This window comes from Podarcis bocagei (genome assembly GCF_964188305.1).
Source record: "Podarcis bocagei genome assembly, chromosome: 14".
Taxonomy (NCBI): Eukaryota; Metazoa; Chordata; class Lepidosauria; order Squamata; family Lacertidae; genus Podarcis; species Podarcis bocagei.
The window spans coordinates 14427335-14451632 of record NC_138139.1 but is presented as its reverse complement, the minus strand read 5'-3'; the positions used below and the strand labels follow the sequence as shown (position 1 = coordinate 14451632).

General features: G+C 45.2%; 1 protein-coding gene across 1 annotated transcript in view; it reads left to right on the top strand.

Moving 5' to 3' along the window:
* The window catches only part of LOC308573249 (NAD(P) transhydrogenase, mitochondrial-like), an 81343-nt gene that overhangs the window by 52043 nt on the left and 5002 nt on the right, over nt 1–24298 (top strand). Inside the window, exons 14-20 of the mRNA XM_081170010.1 lie at nt 3163–3358; nt 7702–7935; nt 8577–8737; nt 12163–12342; nt 14191–14350; nt 20999–21080; nt 23755–23873. Coding sequence (XP_081026136.1) covers nt 3163–3358; nt 7702–7935; nt 8577–8737; nt 12163–12342; nt 14191–14350; nt 20999–21080; nt 23755–23873 — 1132 coding nt within the window. The remainder of the gene's footprint in view (nt 1–3162; nt 3359–7701; nt 7936–8576; nt 8738–12162; nt 12343–14190; nt 14351–20998; nt 21081–23754; nt 23874–24298) is intronic.

The following is a 24298-nucleotide window of genomic DNA, read 5'->3' as shown; positions in this document are numbered from 1 at the left end:
ATTTGAAATCACACAACAGGTCAATCCAGTGGCTTTCAGACTCCGGTTACCGAACCACATGAAGCTGCACCCAGTTTTCCACAGGTCATTGCTGTCACTGTATAAAGGGGACAGAGAAGGGAGGGTCACTCGGGGACCAGCAATGGAGGAAAGGGAACAAAGCTACCATGTAGCGGAGATCCTCGATTCCAGGTGGAAGGGAGATCAAGTAGAGTATTTGGTAATGTGGGAAGGGGAACCGGAGTCGGAAAACACCTGGGTCAGGGCAGAGGATGTCAATGACGAGGTTTTAATAGAAACTTTTCATCAGAGGTTCCCACGTAAACCTCAGCCTGTAGCGAGGTTCCGGAGGGAATACTTTGCCACCACCGACGAAGAAGAGGAGTTGGAGGGGTTCACAGATTCCGAGGAGGAGGAGGATTCAGCGAGCCAGGACGGCGATCGATGGAGGGAATTGTTCGAGACGTCTGAAGATGAAGAAGATTCTTTTCGGGGTTTTACCTCCTCACCTCCCAGAGGAGAGGAAACGGGAGGGGGTGAGGGGGGCCCTGGAGGGGAGGTGGATGTCAGGGAACTGCCATCGGAGGAACAGGTGGTGGAGGGGCTCAGGGAGGTAGACAGAGACTCAACAGCTGAAGCAGGAACCAGCAGGGGGAGGAGTGGATCTCTGAGGGAATGCGAGCAGGTGGGAGGGCTCAGAGACACTTCCAGCAAGAACAGTGGGGAGGTATCTGAAGCTCCCATAGGGAGACCCACGCCTCGCCGGAAACTGTCACGCCGTGAGTCCAGAAGGCGGGTTTCCGTTAAGGAGCTCTTATGCTGGAAACGATTCCGAAAACAACCACTGTCGGAATCTACAAGTGACTAGGGCAGACATGTTTGAGGAGCTCTGTCACACACAGAGGTTTGTGGAGTTGCACAAACTCTGAGGGACCACGATTTTACGCACAAGCAGCTAATCATCCCATCACACTGTACACTATGAGTCATCTGTTTTTATGATGACACAAAAAGCACCTTTCATATTTCTGGAAATGCAGACAGAATAAAAGAAGTCTGTGTTAGCCTTGGTTAAATAAGGCTGGAATGACCAGATTATTCTAATTGGGTTCTGCTGTGTGACTTTAATGACCATTGTTGGGAAAGGGGAAATTTAGTAACACATTTTTTTTTCCTTCCCTAAAGATTACATTGAACATTTGTGATTAGCAGTGGGGGAAATAGCATATGCTTTTCAAACATAAGGAGAACACCACATGTTCTATATAAATGCATTGTCATACAGGGATTTCAAAGCATTTTGGTGTATCAAAACACTAAAAAATCAAAGTGAGAGGAAAATCTGACGGAATGATCTCACAAAGCTGGCATCTTTAAAATGTGTTTGAACTGGTGATCTGTAACTCTTCCACACATAAGAACAATGGCTGAAACTTTTAAAAAAGGAAAAACTTGGCATAGAAGTAACTGAATAAATCTAGCAAGGATGGTTATACCAATAAACCATAACCTGAGCTACTCCGTTCTTCCCTTGTTATACACCTCTGGAAGAATGTGATAAGAGCTAAGGCTTGTATTCAGTGCTAGTCCTACTCAGTGCAGAGCCACTACAGTTAATGATCATGGCTAATACATGGAGGATACAGCTATGTTCTATGACAGTCAGAGGCAGAATGTCTTCAGTTGGTGGGAATTGTGAGAGGCCAAGAGTGAAGAAGAAGAAGAGTTTGGATTTGATATCCCGCCTTTCACTCCCCTTCAGGAGTCTCAAAGCGGCTAACATTCTCCTTTCCCTTCCTCCCCCACAACAAACACTCTGTGAGGTGAGCGGGGCTGAGAGACTTCAGAGAAGTGTGACTGGCCCAAGGTCTCCCAGCAGTTGCTTGTGGAGGAGCGGAGACGCGAACCCGGTTCACCAGATTACGAGTCTACCGCTCTTAACCACCACACCACACTGGCTCCCAAGAGTGCTGTTGCGCCGGGGTCCTGCTTGCAAACTTCCCAAAGACTGGACCCTTTGAGAAGAGTATGGTAGACCATGTGGCCTTTAGGCCTGATCTAGCAAAGTTCTCCTGTTCTCATTTTTCTGGAAGTAATAATAAAATAATAATAATTTATTATTTATACCCCACCTATCTGGCTGGGTTTCCCCAGCCACTCTGGGCTGCTCCCAACAGAATATTAAAAACACAATAAAACATCATACAGTAAAAACTTCCCTAAACAGGGCTGCCTTCAGGTGTCTTCTAAAAGTCAGAGAGTTGTTTATTTCCTTGACATCTGATGGAAGGGCGTTCCACAGGGTGGGCATCACTACCAAGAAGGCCCTCTGCCTGGTTCCCTGTAACCTCACTTCTCATAGTGTGGGAACCGCCAGAAGGCCCTCGGAGCTGGACCTCAGTGTCCGGGCTGAACGATGGGGGTGGAGTATATCCTTCAGGTATCCTGCGCCAAGGCCATTTAGGGCTTTAAAGGTCAGCACCAACACCCAATGTGGGTCTTTCAGGACCCGTGTCATATGGTCTCGGTGGCCACTCCCAGTCACCAGTCTGGCTGTCGCATTCTGGATTAATTGCAGTTTCCGGGTCACCTTCAAAGGTAGCCCCACGTAGAGCGCATTGCTGTACAGTGGTACCTCAGGTTAAGTACTTAATTCGTTCTGGAGATCCGTTCTTAACCTGAAACTGTTCTTAACCTGAAGCACCGCTTTAGCTAATGGGGCCTCCTGCTGCTGCCACATCGCCGGAGCACGATTTCTGTTCTTATCCTGAAGCAAAGTTCTTAACCTGAAGCACTATTTCTGGGTTAGCGGAATGGGTAACCTGAAGCGTATGTAACCCGAGGTACCACTGTAGTCCAAGCAGGAGATAACTAGAGCGTGCACCACTCTGGCAAGACAGTCTGCAGGCAGGTAGGGTCTCAGCCTGCGTACCAGATGGAGCTGGTAGGTACCAACCTCATTCCTGATGCTCCTTTAGTTAAAAAGTAATATCATACTACAGCTGCCTTTCCTTTTGCTCACACCAAACAAGTCACATACTTGTTTACAGCTTGCTGTGCAGAAGGCTTTGTGACAGGTGGGATGTCAATCCCAGACTTAAGAACTATCGTGGATTTCTTTCATTCACTGCTTTGGGTGATCTCTGTTTTTGTCTCCCTCAGATGATGTATCTGGGCTCAGGTCTTTGCTGTGTAGGTGCGCTAGCCGGGTTGTCCAGTCAGAGCACCTCTAGACTTGGCAATGCTCTAGGGATGATTGGGGTCGCTGGCGGCATAGCAGCTACGTTCGGTGCTCTGAAACCATCCCCCGAAGTGCTGGCCCAGATGTCTATGGCCATGGCTATGGGTGGAACCATGGGTGAGTACCGTTCACTGTACTAACTAAACCATGGGTAGGCAACCTACGGCCCGGGGGCTGGATGCGGCCCAATTGCCTTCTTAGTCCGGCCCGCGGACGGTCAGGGAATCAGTGTGTTTTTACATGAGTAGAATGTATCCTTTATTTAACATGCATCTCTGGGTTATTTGTGGGGCCTGCCTGGTGGTTTTACATGCGTAGAATGTGTGTTTTTGTTAAAAATGCATCTCTGGGTTATTTGTGGGGCATTGGAATTTGTTCATTTCCCCCCAAAAGATATAGTCCGGCCCCCCACAAGGTCTGAGGGACAGTGGACCAGCCCCCTGCTGAAAAGGTTTGCTGACCCCTGAACTAAACTATTGAACTTGGTCTCCTTGGAAGGGCTCCTGCAATGAGAAAGTAATTTGCAGTGAACAAGCTACCAAAGAACAGCTTTCTGGCCACTGCTGTTCTTCCCATCCAATGTGCAGATACAAGGGAATATTGTTTTACTGGTTGCTGTGTTTTCTAGGTAAAGGTAAAAGGTAAAGGACCCTTGGATGGGGTCAAAGGCGACTATGGAGTGCAGAACCGCTGACCTTCCAATCAGCAAGCCCAAGAAGCTCAGTGATTTAGACTGCAGCACAGTATTCTAGGACATGTTTTCATTTAATTCAGGGTATTTACAAGCCCCAACAAGCTGACCTTAATTATGTGCTTCTTAGATCATTCATGGATGGATGGATGGATGGATGGATGGATGGATGGATGGAGTAGAAGGATATTTGCACCAGCCATTGGAATTTATGTACAAAGCAGTAGATGTTGGGCCATTAGGGTGAATTGGACACTGCCCCACAAATTTCATACCTCTTCCCTAGTGGTCTTTCCTCTGCACCTTTCTGAACACACCCATTATTCTGTTTAAAAGTGCTGTTGGGCTGCCATAATAACACACATCTGTATGGAACAAGTAGTTTGGGACTGTGGCTCCTTACCCTGCAACCATCAGCTGCCCAGGAGGTGCAGGGACTTTGTTTACTTATTTATCCCAGGGATTTCTCTATTGCCCTTTATCCAAGCATCACAGGGCAGCTTACAAAATTTTAATATCACCAATGCCCAGTATAAGGCTGAAATTCCAGCATCACTCACCTGGTTGGGAGTAAGCGCCACTGAATACTGTAAAAGGTAAAGGGTAAAGGGATCCCTGACCGTTAGGTCCAGTCGTGAGCGACTCTGGGGTTCTGGTGCTCATCTCACTTTACTGGCCGAGGGAGCCGTACCGGAAGACAATGCCTTTATGAGAATTTGAACTATTGCTACTGCAGGTAATATGAAGACCTCACTGCCAAGACATCACTGATCCATCAGTCAATGGATTTAAGCATCTTTTGGGACTTAAGAGGTATATTTAACTCCAAAAGGTGGCAGTCTTGACTAAGAGGGAAAATGACAAAATGGAGAAGCAAGATATGTATGCCAAATCTGCTGACAGTTGCTATGAAACAAAGTAGTTTTCGTGATACTGGTGTTTATGAACTTTTGTTATGCTACTTCGCCAAAGTCTGTTTGGCCCCCACAAGGCCTGGCATCCCCCAAGCATATCGATTCTAAATTGTAAAATCAGCTTGCATGTTTGTTTTTTAAAAAAAATAGTTGTGTGAATAATACCTCAGTGAACATAAATGGAGGACAAAAATAATGAGAACCTATTCTGTACCCACAAAACCCAAGTTCTTGGAAATGTCCTCTGGAATTTTTTTGGGTGGAGTTTTGTTCTGTGTTTTGCTCTCTACCAGGACTGAAATCCCTTTCCAACAAATATTGATATATCTTGTGCCATTTTCAAAGGCTGGCTAATAATAGTTTAGAAATCCATCTCAGTCTTAAAAAATTGGCAGAGCAGCATCCCAGTCCAGTTTTTATGAGTCCTCTAAGAAGCATATAAGAGACGCGGGTGGCACTGTGGGTTAAACCACAGAGCCTAGGACTTGCCGATCAGAAGGTCGGTGGTTCGAATCCCTGCGACGGGGTGACCTCCCGTTGCTCGGTCCCTGCTCCTGCCAATCTAGCAGTTCAAAAGCACGTCACAGTGCAAGTAGATACCGCTCCTGCGGGAAGGTAAACAGCATTTCCTTGCGCTGCTCTGGTTCACCAGAAGCGGCTTAGTCATGCTGGCCACATGACCCGGAAGCTGTACGCCGGCTCCCTCGGCCAATAAAGCGAGATGAGCTCCGCAACCACAGAGTCGGTCACGACTGGACCTAATGGTCAGGGGTCCCTTTACCTTTACCTTTAAGAAGCATATAGAGCATACAGAACTCACTGCCATCCCCACTCTGTGCAGTAGCAAGATTTCAGGGGGTTCCGGGTGCTTACCTAGGGTTGGTGTTCCTTTGGAGAATTGAAGACGCAGCAGAGACTGTCATAGCTTTAAGAAACATTATTTATTCACCTTCAGTCTGCATCGAGGGAGACCAGCATGGTCATTTCAAGAGTGACTTGTGCAGCACTGGAGTGCAAGGCCTCTCTCCCAGCCACAGTCTTCAGCCATCCTGCCCAAGATAGATACCCCCTTTGTTCCCTCCTTCTTCTTCTCAACACACTTTGCTCTAAAGACTCTTTTCCTGTCATCTCAAGCACATACCCCATCATCATAGCAACCTCTGTCTGCCCAGGCCCAATATTCCTCTTAAAGGGGCCATCAACACCTTTTGTCAGGGATGCGGGTGGCACTGTGGTCTAAACCACTGAGCCTCTTGGGCTTGCCAATCGGAAGGTCAGCAGTTCGAATCCCCGCGGCGGAGTGAGCTCCCGTCGCTCTGTCCGAGCTGCTGCCAACCTAGCAGATCCGAAAACATGCCAGTGCAAGTAGATAAATAGGTACCACTGTGGTGGGAAGGTAAATGGCATTTCCTTGAGCTCTGGTTTCTCTCAGGGTGTCCTGTTGTTCCAGAAGGAGTTTAGTCCTGCTGGCCACATGACTTGGAAAGCTGTCTGTGGACAAACGCCGGCTCCCTCAGCACCACAACCCCATAGTCCATAGTCACCTTTGACAGGACTTAACCGTCCACGGGTCCTTTACCTTTACTTTTTTTAGTACAAGAAGATCAAGAGTAAGCAACCCAGCGCTGTGGTTCTCAGTCTCAGAGTATTACGTAAGAAAAGCTCCAGTTTTATCCCAGGATTCCATGATACATTTTACAAACAACAGCATCCCGTGTCTATTCCAAACTTTAAATCATAGCTAGGTCCCTGTAGGAACAGGCATTCATTGTAGAAATAGACAATACCGGTAGGAAGTGGGTATGGTTATTTATGTCGGTGGTTTTCTAAATTTCTACCTCCAGAGAGTTCTGTCGATGAAGGCATGCCTGCCAAAAAACCCTGACACGTTGCAGAGGATTCTGGGTGTTCTTCCAGGGCAACCTCTCTCTTTGTAAATCACTTCTGGCTAAGTCTGTTAGCTCTCCACATCACGCTGCTGGGACTGAGGGTGCCCCAGGACACACCAAACCCTCTATTGCTGAGCATTGCAAGGATATAGTGAACAAACTGTCTCTCAGGGTTATTTGTTTGCCATTACAGTGGTGCCTCGCAAGACGAAATTAATCCGTTCTGCGAGTCTCTTCGTCTTGCGGTTTCTTCGTCTTGCGAAGCACGGCTATTAGCGGCTTAGTTACTATTAGCGGCTTAGCGGCTATTAATGGCTTAGCGGCTATTAGCGGCTTAGTGGCTTTAAGAAAAAGGAAACAAACTCGCAAGAACTCGCAAGACGTTTCGTCTTGTGAAGCAAGCCCATAGGGAAATTCGTCTTGCGGAACGACTCAAAAAACGGAAAACTCTTTCGTCTTGCACGTTTTTCATCTTGCAAGGCATTCGTCTTGCGAGGTACCACTGTATTTATCTGCTCCTGACAATGCCCTGTTATGCTTCCAAGGTAGCCCAGGACACCCCAGGAAATTGCTTGAAAATTATTATTTTGTGCCATAGTTTGATCTTCCAGCTATCCTTCTATTTAATACAGTCTGCCAACTGCAGATTGCTCTCCCACACTCCTTCCCCTGATGGGCTTGTGGCTCCGACACTCTATTTTTGCTCTGAGTTCTTTAGATGCTGTTGCCTTGAGAGAAGTCCTTGCGACACCTTCTCTTGGGAGAGGGCTTAAAATAAGCTTGCAATTTCCTATTATTTTGTCTTTGCACAAAAAAAGGGGGGGGAATAACTTAAGAAAGTAAAGTAAACAGCCTTTGTTACTTAACTGGCTGTTTATGTTTCTAAGACAGTATGAAATACAATACAACATTTTCTTTAACGACAACAACAAAAATATCTTGGATCTAAATTGTTTCCTTTTGCAGGTCTCACCATTGCGAAACGGATTGAAATTTCCGACCTTCCTCAGCTTGTTGCTGCATTTCACAGTCTGGTGGGTTTGGCAGCAGTTCTGACGTGCATTGCAGAGTACATGATCGAATATCCACACCTTGATATCCACCCTTCTGCTAATGTTCTCAAAACAGTGGCCTATTTGGGCACCTATATTGGGGGTGTGACATTCAGTGGTTCTTTAGTGGCATATGGAAAACTACAAGGTACGCTCAATTATTTTTATTTTTATTCCCTGCGGTTTAGACACCCAAAGTTACGGCGTACAGACTTCTGCTCTTAGAGTTAGGAACGCTGTTCACGCTGAATTTCCATAAGGGTTGATGCCAGCCTTTTAAAAAGAAAGAAAGAAAGAAAGAAAGAAAGAAAGAAAGAAAGAAAGAAAGAAAGAACCTTTGAAAATTTTGTGGCTTGGTCCCAAGATTTGCTGAACAAGTAAATAGTTGCTTCGGACACAGCAATTTATTTGCAGAGTAGCTGTAGTGTCATAATATTACAAATTGGCATTGTGTGAGTTATGCAGTCACAACAAGGACCAACAAAGAGTAGCAGACCAAGACTCGAAAAGACCTGGGTTCAAATCCCTGATTTCCAAACGGCTTTCTCCTTGCAGAATAGACCAGCCACTGAAAGAAATCTCCTTGACAAAAAGCAGGATAGTGAACCCAACAAACACATATCCAGCAGGTTCTATTAACCCTCTGCTGACCAAACCTCAGTCTTAAAACTTAGGATCACAGGACTAAAAAGAGCCCTTTGGACGACATCCAGATTAAAAACCCCAAATTGCAATCAAATATTAACATGCCAAAAGATTAAGCCTCAATATTGGTTTTTCCCTCCCTAGGTATATTAAACTCTGCTCCGCTTCTTCTGCCTGGTCGCCATTACCTGAACGCTGGGCTGTTGGCAGCTTCAGTTGGCGGCATGATTCCTTTTATGCTAAGCCCCAGCTATACGACCGGCATGGGCTGCCTCATAGGAGTTTCAGGACTCTCCTCCATCATGGTATGAACAGAAATGGAAGCTTTGGGTTCGAAGGAGGGAAAAGGTGGGGCAAGTCAGGAACCAGAGGTGAGGGCAGAATTGGGTCAAGAGGGAACCTGGTGAGTGTTAGAATTCCTGTTCCATGATTGCAGTCATGGGATTTTTGTCTATCACATGATGGTATAAGTTTTGACTCCACAGAGTGGGAAGTGACGGAGACAGGATGTTTGTGTTACTGTGTTCCGTGAAGTGGGACTACTGTCCTTGGCTCTTTTTCTCTTTGCTGTCTGATGATAGAGAGAGAGTGAGCCAAGTTGCAGTGCTACATGTGTGTTTATATGTAAATAAAGTAGATTAGCCAAAATGCCAAGCTACTGAGGTCTGTTACACATGATGTGCATACTCTGCGGATCCCTAAGTATGCCGGTGTCGGCTGGCATCGGTCGCTGTGCTGTTCAGTCTGAAGAAAGCTTTTGAAGGAGGGAGAGAACATGCCAGTCGGGCATGTGTCTCTGCCAGGGTCCTACTCGAGTGTGGGCCGAACTCCTGACAGTGAGTTGGGGCAGAATCTTCTAGAACAGCTTGGTAATGGTAGGAGGATGGAGTCATGGACACTGGACTGTGAAACAGATATATTATGCAGTGAGGCTGGCACAAGTCTAGTGAGCTAATAATGTGCAGTTCGAAAAATGGGAGGGGGGTCAGATACATTAGGCATATTAATTAAGCACTTAAATATGAAGCAATATCAGGAATGGCATGTACACAAATTATACAAGGGTAAGATGTGCTCACTCTCCGTACTGAAAACAAACTGCCCAAACTATATTTTAAAAACTCTTCTTCTTTTTGACTCAAACCTCCTCCTCTTCACCTTCATCTTCAGGCAGGTAACATCCTTGTACAGTGGTGCCTCGCAAGACGAAATTAATCCGTTCCGCGAGTCTCTTCGTCTTGCGGTTTTTTCGTCTTGCGAAGCACAGCTATTAGCGGCTTAGCGGCTATTAACGGCTTAGCGGCTTAGCGGCTATTAACGGCTTAGCGGCTTTAAGAAAAAGGAAATAAACTCGCAAGACATTTCGTCTTGCGAAGCAAGCCCATAGGGAAATTCGTCTTGCGGAACGACTCAAAAAACGGAAAACTCTTTCGTCTTGCGCGTTTTTCGTCTTGCGAGGCATTCGTCTTGCGAGGTACCACTGTAGCCATTTTGTGTGTGCCTATTACAGTTACTGTACGAAGGCAAATTAATAAATGAATCATTGCCGTCTAGTAGATAAGAACCACAGACTCCTGTGAAGAAACCACCACTGGTACAGGATGTAAGCAAGGAGCAAAGCATGCTTTGTATTCGTTCATCTTCCCCCATCTCCTTTCTATAGTGTGGGTTGTCAAAGAGGGGAATTTGTTTAGCTGGAAAATCTGCTTTTAAAAAAACAACCCTCTTGTCATGCTCCTTGGCGTGTCAGACAATGGGGTTGGTAGTAGGTTGGGTTTTTTTCTTTGTTTTTAAGTACGGCCAGTGCTGAAATATACTGGGTTTTTAGACCCCAGTACGTATTAACTTGCCAGAATGTGGTTTAGCTGGTTAGCAGAGTGCAATCATGGAACGTCAGCTACCCTTGGCATGCAAAGATATTCCAGACGAAAAGGCTGGGTATAAATTTAGTAAACAAATAAATAGCAGTGACATAGTCTGCACTGTTGATCACAAACAAGATAATTTAGGGTATATAATTGCTCCTGGACCCCAGGGTGGGATGGAGAAGCAACTATTTTGATGTTGCGTTCGTTCAGCCCAATAAATCATATTGTTTTCCCTATTGCGTGTGTAAGAAATATAAAATAAGTAAGACTGTGTTGTTGTTTTTTGGTGTGGTGGTTGGGCCGCCAGCAAAGGCTGTGCTGTGCTGCCTATTTTGAATTTCAAGCAAGGTAGCACAAACTTCTCCCACGAATATCCAGCGTCTGCTGAGCAATACAAGATGCAGCTGCGGCTGGAAGGGGCTGGCGATGTTCCGAGGACTTCGCAGAGCCCTCTTCAAAATAGTTGTGCGGCTCTATAGAAATTCCATGAAAAAATCCAGTGCAACCCCTTCAGGATCCCACAAACCACATCTGCAGGGTTCCAAAAACTTCTTAGCTGCGGGCTTTATGGTGAAATAAGCTACTGGTTTAATCAGTCAGATGTTATTGTAATCCTAGATTGGAGAGAGAAAGAGAGAGATAACAGTATGAGCCAAGAACGGGCTTGATGTAGGGTTCCCAAATGTCTGTTTGACGTAACCAAGATCTTTGGGTAGATGCTTGCAATTTTCTTTTTTTGGGGGGGTAATAATTAATGCCCTTCTTTTGCACCATTCAGACTACTGTGGCTGTAGTACACTAGGAAATATAAGGAGCATTGTAGTAACACTCATGTTTTTTTGGGTTTGGGGAAGGACAGTAAGATGGGCAGATCAGAAGAATCCTTATTGGCACTTCTAGATATTTAATTGAACTGCTTTCCATTCCAATTGCCAATGCAAGGCATATATGGCTTTTGCCATAGAAATGGAACAAAGCACCTGTAGAGTGGACTGTCCAGAGTCAACCTTTACTTTAATTACTTAAAGTACTATTATTACTACTACTACTACTACTATTTCTTCTTCTTCTTCGATCACTCGTAGCCGAGTAAGATTGTCTTCCATAAACATGGTCTTAACAGTGAGTCCATAAGTGACTGTGGAGGCCAATTCTGGATCCACACGTCCCCTACAGAGGGGACATAGTTTTCCAGGCAGGAGTTTGCCAAGCGTGCCTTCCTCTTAGCACATTTCCCCCTTTTGCCCAAATTTCAAGCGTCTTCAAAGTCCATTGAAGACATAGGTTTCCGGGTGGGAGCTGATCACTGTGTGGATTTGCCAAGCGTGCCTTCCTCTTAGCACATTTCTCCCTTGCATTCTGAGTTCGAGTGTCTTCAAAGCCCATGACACCTTTGGTAAAGGCTGTTCTCCAACTGGAGCGCTCACATGCCAGTGTTTCCCAATTGTTGGTGTTTATACTACAGTTTTTTAGATTTGCCTTGAGAGAGTCTTTAAACCTCTTTTGTTGACCACCAGCATTACGCCTTCCATTTTTAAGTTCAGAATAGAGTAGTTGCTTTGGAAGACGATAATCCACATAACATGACCAGTCCAACGAAGTTGATGTTGAAGAATCATTGCTTTGACACTGGTGATCTTTGCTTCTTCCAGTACACTGGCATTAATTTTACTTAAAGTGCAGGCCATGTATGACCGCAGTCTTTGCTTAATCTCTATGCCTCACACATCCTGCTGATTAAATTTCCATTTCTTTCCTCCCCGCTCCTTTTCTTTCTGATGTGGACCTTATACACTCTTGCTGTTACTTAAACCTGACCTACTTTGGGTTCGCCTTCCCTTTTTGGCACGTGAAAATGGCAGGGAGTAACCCTGACGGCAGCTATTGGTGGAGCGGATATGCCTGTGGTGATCACTGTACTCAACAGCTACTCTGGCTGGGCCTTGTGCGCAGAGGGGTTTCTTCTGGACAACAACCTGATGACCATTGTTGGAGCCTTGATTGGTTCTTCCGGAGCTATCCTGTCTTACATCATGTGTGTGGTAAGTAGGGGGAGGGGAGAAATTTGAATCAGTTCTCCTTTGAAGGTGAACATGTCTAATTTGCGCTTTCCAACCAGAGAACTGAAGGACAGCCAACCTGTGAAACTCACACTTCTCCAAATTTTGCCACACAGTTCTCCAGCCAAGTACAAAAATGCATATCTACTAGGGTGAAATGTGCATAAGAATGCACATCATGATTATATATATATATATATATATATATATATATATATATATGCATTACAGTAGAGGAATTTGCTTTGTGAAATTTTGTATATTGGGCAAAACTGCATACAGATGTGTATATTAGGAGAAATCTGCAGTAGAATGCCAGTGAATTTTCATGAACTTTTAAAAAAATAAATAAATGTGAGAATTTGTTTTCCTTCAAAAAAATGCAAACTGATTTGGGAATGCAGAGAACTGAACTTAAGATTGGAAAGGCGAAAAACTGAGAGAAACCAAAATATACAAGATTCACTGATCCCCAGTATAAGATGAGTGTAGGTACCCCGTGGTTGGTGTGTTTTCATTTTTCATTTAGCAAGGCAATAATTTCATGACTACCCCACTTTATCTAGCAGCTGGCGCAACCCAGCCAGATAGGCAGGGTATAAATAATAAAATTATCATCACCGCCATCATCTTTAAGTCACTAGGTGTCAGCTGCTACATCATCAATGTCCTTGTGAGGAAAGAGTACTGGAGATATATGCTGGCTTTGTTTGCTGTTTTGCCATTTTAAAAAATCATTTACAAATATACACGTTGAGGAGGGAAAACAGGCCAACCTCTCTCCCTGTCATATACAGTGGTACCTCGGGTTAAGAACTTAATTCGTTCTGGAGGTCCGTTCTTAACCTGAAACTGTTCTTAACCTGAAGCACCACTTTAGCTAATGGGGCCTCCTGCTGCTGCCGCGCCGCCAGAGCATGATTTCTGTTCTCATCTTGAAGCAAAGTTCTTAACCTGAAGCACTATTTCTGGGTTAGCGGAGTCTGTAACCTGAAGCGTCTGTAACCCGAGGTACCACTGTACACACACAACCTGACAGGACACTTGTCTCAGTCTCCACCTTGGATGATAAAGATGTATCTAGCCTTGCTAGCTCTACAAGGTCAATCAGTCATCAGTACTCATTAAAGGAAAAAGGGGGACCTGTGGCCCTCTGAATGTTCCTGTACTACAACTCTCCTCATCCCTCACAATTGGCCATGCTGGCTGAGCGTGATGGGAATTGGAGTCCAACAACACAGGCTTCCCATCCCTACATTATAGGAATAGGTTTATGCACTGCTTTTTTCTAAAACAAATGTTTAGGGGAACTCTCATTTCCCTATTCCTATTGAAATACTGCCCCCCAATGAGGCCAAACTTAGATTCACAAAATGTTTAGAGGTATGCGTACCCCTGCATTCCCCCCCCCCGAAAAAAATGCACTGGGTTTAGGTATTAACAAAACAGGCTGTGTGCAGTTATAGTGTGTAACAGTGGTTTGCTTTCCTTATCTATGAATAAGCATTATGACGAAATACCTAACCATAGTTGATCACAAACCAGGATATGAAACCATGAGTTTGAAAGCAATGGGTTGTAGCCAACTAAATTCTACTCAAGAGTAGATCCATTAAAATTAATAGGCCTCAGTTAGTCCTGTCCATACTTAGAGTATGACTAATGTGGATACAATCTAGTGGCTTGAATTAACCATGTTTTAAGCATTCAGTAAAGCAATGGTTAAAGTAGTTTTACTGCCTCTCCATTCACCGCAGGTGGCAAGCAGATATCCCAAGTAGTTTTGGTTAGACCTGACATTTGCTAATATATGTCTAATGGTTTGTCCAGGCCATGAACCGATCTTTGCCAAATGTCATTTTGGGTGGATACGGTACAACATCCACGGCTGGAGGAAAGCCCATGGAAATAGTTGGAACACACACTGAAGTTGGAATCGATCAAACTGTTGACATGATCAAGGAAGCTAATTCGATCATCATTACACCTGGTAAGAGTTCGACAATGCTTTATTAAATTGTTTAGTAGTTATGCACATGGGCTATGAAAATGTTATTGCTCAGGTTCTTGTTCTGCTGTTATCTGTGCAGTTCCCAAATATCCATATTTATTTTCCCAATTAACAAATAACTTTTCACTATATGGAATGCAAAGGTAAGCAATCTCTAATTACCTACTTGTTAAGGCAAATGCTGTTAGTGACCTCAGTCTCTGCTGACATCTGTGCCTCAGCTGAGATGATTAGAAGATCATATGAGGTGAGGTTGGTTGGGCCACTTAGTGGTCAAGGCTGAGAACTGAACTTCAGTCGTGTGCTGAGACAAACAAACAAGTTGACCTGGAATGAGTCTGTACCTCAGAAAAGTGCGTAATGTCACTGACCAGAAATGTCCTTTTCTAAAACAGTGGGAAGGAGACTTGGAGAAATTTCTGAAACTGAAAGCTGATTCAGGATGTAAGAAGGCTTCATTTTCCTTTCTACCCTTTGTTCATTGCATGCAGCACTGCTTCCATTCCACTGGAGTTCATCTTCTGCTAAAACTGCATTACTTGTCTTGCTGTCTGCTCCGGCAAAATGATTTAACTTATGTAATTTACGTAAGAAATTACGTTGTCATTATATTATTCCACTGTATTCGTTCCACCGCAAACAAAAAATAATGCAATTTGGGGGACATGGATGCAATCAATTATGTATCGTTTGCAGACTAAAAACGACAACAGCATATATCGATGTTATTAGCTGGATTGATTTCCTTTCTGGAGAGGGGACAAATAAGCCAACATTGGCAATTTATACTCCCGTTTCTGTTTTTTGTCAGAATTCTCTGGCATCCCTAGAGCTAACTGACAGTTCTACCAGATTCTAGATGGAGAAGGTTCAGACACGGGTGGAGGAAGGGGTGTGTGCAGGCCACCCCAGGTGTCACAACTGAGGGGGGTGACAAAATGCTGGGCAGCACTCACCACGGGGCCTGCAGCGCACCCAAGTCACACGTCTCTCAGTGGCTTGAGCATGTGCAGGCTCCACACTGCCCAACAGTCTGCCTGCTGCCTTCCCCCCAGCTGTAGGGAGACTGGGAGAAGGCAGGCAGATTCTGGAGGCCCTGCCCCATCCCGCCCCTATGGGTGGCTTGCCCCACTACTGGGTGCACCACACCAGGCGCCCGAGTGGCTTCCTGCACCACTGGGTTCAGAAGCAAACCAGAGTTGAGCTTCTCTTCTTTCTCTAGCTTAGCAAAAAAAAAAAAACCCCAAACAAACAAAAAAACAGGAATAAAGGCCCTGCTTTACCAAGTCCTTAGGAGCTCAAGTTCTGGAGCTTCAAGAGGAGAATGGGTTTTTCTATTTTGTCTTCAAGAAGAAGCCACCTGCCCTCCTGTCGTTCCCATATACCATGGCCCCCTGAGCAAGACAGAGTGGGTGAGGAAAAATCAGGATGGTGCCAAAGGCATCTTGCACTCTTCTGATGCCAGCTTCTTTTCTGTGTGGCAGAGCTTGAAGGGCATAAATGACACCTGGAGTTGCTCCATTTGGTGACTTGAGCATGCATTCTGTCTGGAATAGACTAATAGCTCTTCTGTGGCGCTTCTTCTTCATTATTACAGGGCTGGGAAGCATAATGACTCCAGGGGGTTTGATGCTATCCTGATTTTTTTGTCCATTTCTAAGCTACATTATTTGACCATGAGACACTGTACCACGTGGTCTTTGAATTCTCCAGAAAAGCATTCCTCCTCTTATTTTTATAGGAAACCAAAAAAATATGTCCTACTGGATGAGTCTGAGTTCATAGCAAAAAAGAAACAAACCAAAAAGAAGATGCAAGTCACTGATCTCATTGACAGGGAAAATTCCCCTGCTAGGGGCATTGAGTTGTTTGCAGGAGCATTCAATTAAACCAGCTGGTGGTCTTGGCAGGACAACTTCAGCCTGGATGCTTGAGCCAGGCCTATCTCTTCTTGGGCTCTGATAGTTCAAACCTCTTGCAGGAACAGAAAATGAACATGTCTAAGTCCATTATTCCCCATCTAAACATACTGCTTTTGAGGGAGGTGGGATGAGAGAGAATGAATGTAATACTTCAGAGATGTTTTTTCAGTCATGCTTTAAAATAGGGTTACCAGACGTCCTCGTTTCCCGGGGACAGTCCCCGGATTTGCAAATAAGTCCCCAGGCAAATTCCGTCCCCGGAATGTCCCCGGATTTCATCTAATGTCCCTGGGAAACGCATCAGCGGCTGTCTCAGCAGCCCGGAGCAGTTGGCTCTGGCTGGCTTCAGGAGCTCTAAGATGCAGCTTCAGGTCTGCCTCCACCTTCCCTGACCCCAGCAACTAAGCTGTGAAGGGAGGCTTCATGCTGCCTATCGGAGCTTGCGTGCAAGCAGGAGGGGGCAGGGATCTCTCAGTTAGGCAATGGGAAGCCTCGCTTCCCAGCTGAGGGGTCCCTGTCCCCTCCTGCTTGCACGCAAGTAGGAATGGGATTGGGGCTGTTCCGATGGGAAGGGCGGCATCACACTGCCTGAGAGATCCCTGCCCCTCCTGCTTACACGCAAGTAGGAGTTGGGATGGGGCTGCTCTGAAAGGCAGTGTGAAGCCTCCATTCCCAGCTGAGGGATCCCTGTCCCCTCCTGTTTGCACGCAAGTAGGAATGGGATTGGGGCTGCTCTGATGGGAAGGGAGGCATCGCGCTGCCCGAGCCTCGCCGCCGTCGCTGCCGCTCTTGGCCCTCCTTCTCCGCCTTCCATGTCTGACCCAACACGCACCACTTCCCCACCACCACCACCAAAGAACCAACAACTCAGGGGCTGCCCAGGCTCATGGAGAAAGGAGGTAGAAGCCTCGGAGGAAGGGGAAACGTGGCGGTTGAGGTCAAGGCGGCCGCCGCCCCTCTGCCACCAACATCGCTGCAGCATCAACATCCCAAACTTGTAGTATTTTATTGGTTGGTTGGTTGGTTGTACCCCCGGATTCATTGAAAAAAATCTGGTAACCTTACTTTAAAATATATATTTTACATGCTTGGAGTGCTCGGATATTTCCTCCTGGTCATAATACCAAAATTCCTCTCCCTCAAGAGATGGGAGAACTTTGTGCAATGAAAGTTTGTAGGGGGAAATTTCATCTGGAACTAAAGACTGAGTTCTGAATTCAATACTGCAGAGTGTTTGGAAAGTTGGGAATACTCTGGTTGTTTCCTAATAGGGTTTTAGCAGTGGGTTGTATTGGTTTTCTTTATGCTACCCCCAACTCCATTTGCTCCTAAATGTCCGTCTTAATTTTCATACCGTTGGGTTGATGTTCTACGATTGTTATATACTCTGGTAAGACTTTTTGCTTATTTGTGAGGCACTGAGGACCCTTGGTATATATTTGCAGCCAGATAAAAGGGCCCCAGAATCTTTGTTTAAATCCAGGGCTGGCGATGGTGGTCAGAGTAGCTGGGGACCTGGAAACTCCTAGCACTGTTGCTGCCGCTGCTGGCTCTCACAACTGTCTTCTCTGAGCATGCAAACAGCGCCCAGAATGACTAGAGATGGAGCAGCATTTTCCCATTTTCCCCCAAAAGGGGGACCCAGACTTGGCCCCATGTCAGTGGGGGTGGGCCCAGCTTTTGCCCAAGGATAATAATTTATTATTTATACCCCGACCATCTGGCTGGGTTTCCACAGCCACTCTGGGAGGCTTCCAACAGAATATTAAAATACAATAGTCTATTAAACATTAAAAGCTTCCCTAAACAGGGCTGCCTTCAGATGTCTTCTAAAAATCTGGTATTTGTTGTTCTCTTTGACATCTGGTGGGAGGGCGTTCCACAGGGCGGGTGCCACTACCGAGAAGGCCGTCTGCCTGGTTCCCTGTAACTTGGCTTCTCGCAGTGAGGGAACCGCCAGAAGGCCCTCGGAGCTGGACCTCAGTGCCCGGGCAAAACGATGGAGGTGGAGGAACTTCTCTCATGGGTCCAGGAGAGGAACATTCTACCGCTGGAACAGATTGGTTTCCGAAAGTCAGCGTCAACCATGGACCACTGTCTAACTCTCTATCACCTTGCCAGTAAATACACTGCTCCAAGGGAAGGCCACCTATTTGCCGCTTTCATGGACCTGGAGGCCGCTTTTGATTCCATTCCTAGGCAGAGATTATGGTCCAAACTTGCCCATTTGGGAATTGATTCACAACTCCTCTCCCTAATTATTTCCCTTTATTCAAACACCACAGCTCGCGTCCGAAGTGGTCCAAACGGCTCCCTCACTACTCCATTTCCAACGGCCAAGGGCGTCCGACAAGGTTGTCTCTTGGCCCCTTTATTGTTTAATCTCTATCTTCACGATGCAATTTCCACTTTGAAGCTAGCATCTAAGTACCCTCCTCACTTAGCAGGCCACCCCGTTGCTTCCCTTTTCTATGCTGATGATGCCGTCATCTTATCCAGAACAGCTGCGGACCTAGCAAACGCAGTTAACGCATTTACCGCCTATTGTAAGGCGGAAGCTCTTAATATTAATTATAAAAAATCGAAAGTCCTCCACTTCACTCGTTCCCGCAAACTCAAACTGGAGCCGCTTAAGATCACAGGTGGCTACTTAGAAAAGGTAAAAGCCTTTAAATATCTAGGCGTAATATTCACTTATAATCTCTCCTGGACCACCCATCTTCAATCTGCCTTTCTTGCTGCAACCACGACCTCTAACGCCATTGTCCGATTTTACCACCAGAAGGGCGGCAAACACCTTCCAGCAGCAATTCAAATATTTAATGCCAAAGTTGTCCCTAAATTATTATATGGATGCGAAGTATGGACTACAGCAATATCAGGTAACTTGGATCGCCCACTTCATATGTTTCTGAGATCTCTTTCCGGCGTCCCGAGATGTGTCTCAGGTGCAGCCCTACGACTCGAGTTCGCCCAGTCCTCAATTGTTAAACGAGCATGGAGCCGAGCCATTTCCTACAGCTTCCACCTACTAACATCGGATGCTCGAATTAGAGGTGGTTTTTCCAATCTGATCCTAAGAGATATTCATAATTCCCCTTGGAAAACTACAATTAACCTCAAATTCCGCTCTCTTCTCAATTTGAACTGTAAAACTGTCCTCAGCTCAGGGTGTATCAGCCCGGCGGCCCTACCTCTAATCAAAAAGAAACTACAGCAACTTGACTTTTCTAACACAGCTTCCTATGCAAGAGGACCGTGTTCAGGCCTAGCCCTAGCTATTCCACCCCCTGAAGGGATCCCTCTATACTGCTTCACAATTTCTTCGGAGGCTAAGCGTAGGGCCTTTACCTGCGCCCGTCTCAACTGTTTTCCTACAGCAGTTCTGTCGGGTCGTTATTCCAGAGTTCCCATTGCAAATAGAACATGCTCTTGTAATGACACGGCCCTGGAGACTATGGACCATGTAATGCTCTTCTGTCCCAACTGGACAGATGAAAGATCTCGGTTTTTAACTCCCCTCGTGAATAAGCTTCATCTTCCAATCCAGCCTTGGATAGTGTCCCTCTTTCTGCAGGATTCTGATTGTTGGATTACCGAGATGACAGCAAACTTCCTGCTTAGTATAATGAAGAGGAAAGCGGCACCAACTTCTTCTTTAACACCACAGCTGCAGTCGATACGCCGCACAACCAAAGTTCCAAGTAGCCTTATTGTACAAGGACAATCGAGCTAGGACATACCTGAGGAGCTGAAGGACCCTTTAACGGTCCTCCTCCAGCCTCAGCAGTTTTTTCTTCTTTCTTTTTTTTTCCTTTGTTTAAGTAATCGCCCAGGACGATATCTACCTTTACCTCCCCACCCCTATTTTATGTTGTTATTTCAATGTATACCATGCTATGGCCACACTGCTAATGCAATAAAATAAATTGATTGAAAGTCTGGTATTTGTTGTTCTCTTTGACATCTGGTGGGAGGGCGTTCCACAGGGCGGGTGCCACTACCAAGAAGGCCATCTGCCTGGTTCCCTGTAACTTGGCTTCTTGCAGCGAGGGAACCGCCAAAAGGCCCTCGGAGCTGGACCTCAGTGCCCGGGCAAAACGATGGAGGTGGAGACGCTCCTTCAGGATGGCATGTTCTGGTGCTTGGCTTGCCAGGTGACGAGGGAACACACTGAACTATATTGCCTAGAATGTTCTAAACCTAAAGCTTTCCACTACTTATTGGGACAGTGCGCAGTTCAATTTACTGCCCCTGAATATGACACAGACTGTGCAAGACATGCCAGCTACTCTCTTTGACAGAATAGCATAAACAAAAAAAAAAGGGGGGGACACCATTTTTTTGTCCCATGAGTTTTTAAAGTTGCACCACACGAAAAGACAACAAATGAAGAGGCGCTATTGGAGAGATGAGTGTTAAAGGGATAAATGTGAACATGCACTTTGAGATGTGCTGCATACACATACCATACATTTAAAGCACATCTATTTCCCCCCCAAAATCCTGGGAACTGTAGTTTATTAAGGGTGCTAGGAACTACAGCTCTGTGGGAGGCTAAACTACAGTTCCCAGGATTCTTTGTGGGGAAGCCATATGCTTTGAATGTCGGTGTGTATGCAGCCTTAGATTTGGTTGGAAATTCAGACCTGGGAGATATTAAGCAAGTGCTTAAGCTCTTATTTCTTTTCTCTCGTCATTATAGGTTGGGGCCTTTGTGCAGCGAAAGCTCAGTATCCTATTGCTGACATGGTAAAGATGCTTAATGAACAAGGGAAGAAAGTCAGGCAAGTGTGATCAATATGCTGGTATAAACAGTTTATATTACTAATAAGAAAATTAGCTTTAGTCCCCGGAGATCTGGTATGATCTACAACCATTAACTCTACAGTAACAGCTTTGATGGCGCTCTTATGGAGTGAGATAATTCTTTAAAAAGATGACCTTGCTATGTGGAGGCATATCATAAGATCTGTTTGTATCTACCCTTCATTCATGAGAAATGGTTGGCCACTTCTTTTCCTTCTGTCTTTATTCCCCTACTTTCATCTTGTTTCTCAATTACTGGGTCCTGCTAACGAGAAACTTCATAAAACTCAAACTCATAGCTAACAGCAGCAGTTGTTTTTTGTGGTAGGGAATGAGTTGCTTGTACAGAGGTACCTCGGTTTAAGAACAGTCCTGTTTATGAACAAGTCTCTTTACGAACTCCGCAAAACTGGAAGTAGTGTTCTGGTTTGTGAACTTTACCTCGGTCTAAAACGGAAACCGAGCAGTGGAAAGACACCAGCAGCGGGAGGCCTCATTAGGGAAAGCGCACCTCGGTTTAAGAACGGATTTGGTTTAAGAACAGACTTCAGGAACGGATTAAGTTCATAAACCAAAGTACCACTGTACTCATGTTGTGGGTGCCAGCACAAAATGGCTGCCCATGGCAGCAAAAAAAAAGTGACTGTACTGTGTGAATACCATCACGAAAGGCCACTGGTTAACAGAACAGAACAAACTGCTTTGCTGGTTCAAAAGGTTATAAAGAGTCAGTCCAGTGTATTGGAGAGCTATTTTATGATGAGCTACACCTACTGAAAGCCCTGTCTTCTTTTGCACTGGGCCACTCTGGTCATGCAGCCATGAATGGCACGGAGCATCTACACATTAAAAATAGTGGCAACTTTTGCACATTTTCTCCTCTGCACCCTACTGTGCTCTGCCACCACAACAAATAGCAACATGCTCCTTGTTTGTTATTTATTTATTTATAGACTGCCTTTCTGCCAAGGCATTTTATGCTTCCTAGGCTGCCGGAAGTCTACATTTCCCTCCATCTCAGAACACTGCCGTTCCTCCATTAGGAATACAAGAAGCTGACTTAAACTTAGTCAGACCAAGTTTCATGATTGTTATCACATCTAGTTTGGCTGTTTGAGTTCTGGACATGGATGAGGGACATGTGGATATGGAACCCTGCTTAGGTATGAATCTTACTAGGAGTAATTGAGCCAATAATAATAATAATAATAATAATAATAATAATAATAATAATTATAATAATAATTATAATTATAATAATTATAATAATAATGATGTATTATTTATACCCCTATCATCTGGCTGGGTTTCTCCAGCCACACTGGATGGCTCCCAACAGAATATTAAAAACACTATAAAACATAAAACATTAAAAACTTTCCCAAACAGGGTTGCCTTCAGATGTCTTCTAAAAGTCAGATAGTTGTTTATTTCCTTGACATCTGATGGGGAGGGCGTTCCACAGGGCGGGCGCCACTACCGAGAAGGCCCTCTGCCTGGTTCCCTGTAACCTCACTTCTTGCAGTGAGGGAACCGCCAGAAGGCCCTCGGTGCTGGACCTCAGTATACGGGCTGAACGATGGGGGTGGAGATGCTCCTTCAGGTATACTGGGTCGAGGCCGTTGAGGGCTTTAAAGGTCAGCACCAACACTTTGAATTGTGCTTGGAAACATACTGGGAGCCAATGTAAGTCTTTCAGACCAGTGTTATATGGTCTCGGTGGCCACTCCCAGTCACCAGTCTAGCTGCCGCATTCTGGATTAGTTGTAGTTTCTGGGTCACCTTCAAAGGTAGCCCCATGTAGAGAGCATTGCAGTAGTCCAAGCGGGAGATAACCAGAGCATGCACCACTCTGGCGAGACAGTTTGCGGGCACGAAGGGTCTCAGCCTGCGTACCAGATGGAGCTGGTAGACAGCTGTCCTGGACACAGAATTGACCTGTGCCTCCATGGATAGCTGTGAGTCCAAAATGACTCCCAGGCTGTGCACCTGGTCCTTCAGGGGCATAGTTGCCCCATTCAGAACCAGGGACCAATTATACTCTCTTGGCCTAGCGTACCTCACAGATATTAGCAGAGTGACTGAAAAGGATCAGACCAGAGTCCAGAGAGAAAAGAAACTGATCCTAATTTACTCAACGTGAGCTGAATAAAAGCAGCACATAAAATGAGGATAAATAAAAAAAGAACTTTTTTTCTTTCATAGGGTACATAGGGTAAAAACTGATTAAGAAGTACTTTTCCCTCCTACACTTGCAATTGTGAAAACTCAGCTGACACTTTCGTACTGACACTTAACTCCCAACTAACTACAGCCTCCAGCCAGTTGGAGTCTGCTGTCATTCAGACCAATAACAGACCTAACCCCTTAAGACTCTCGCTGAATAGTCCCTGCTATTGCACTTCTCAGAATAGGTTCCGACCATCTGTTTCAAGGTGAGAACGGTGCTCACCCATTGAAATTGCCTTTCACGAATGCTGGCTGCCTTTGCTACCCATCACTCTCTCCTTAGTGGTTCAATCAGGAGGTAGGCAAGCCTGGAGTTGGCCTGCCGCCGCCTGCGTAGCATTGCTAACATTTATCAGTTTCTTTTTATTAGTTCAGCATGTTTTGGACGCAATGTGGCCATTCCTTTTCTCTCTTTGGTTCCAGGTTTGGCATCCATCCGGTGGCAGGCCGTATGCCAGGGCAACTGAACGTTCTGTTGGCAGAAGCCGGTGTCCCTTATGACGTTGTGCTGGAAATGGACGAGATAAATGAAGATTTCCCAGGTAAAGAATGAGGGTGGAGAGAGGAGAGAGAAATAAATAAATAAATAACAGTTCATCTTTTATTTAAACCATGCTGAGAAAGTTAGTTGTATTGTGTGCTTTTGCAATTAGGCCAAAGAATAATCATGCTGTCTCAAGTGCTATTTTCCCTTGTCTCCTATCCTCCTCTGACTTCTCCCATAGAAGCTCTCCAGGTATCAACTTTAGCTGAGCCCCATAGCAATCTTTTTTTTTTAAAAAAAAATAATATTTATTATTTTCCATACATAAACATAACAGAAGAAAAAGCCAACAATAATAAAGAAAAAAGAATTAAACGAAAAAAGGGAAAAGAAAAAAGAACATAAAATACATCAAATCACCACATAAACTGAAACTTAATTAATTACTCAAAATCCATCTTCATAAACATATTACTTGACTTC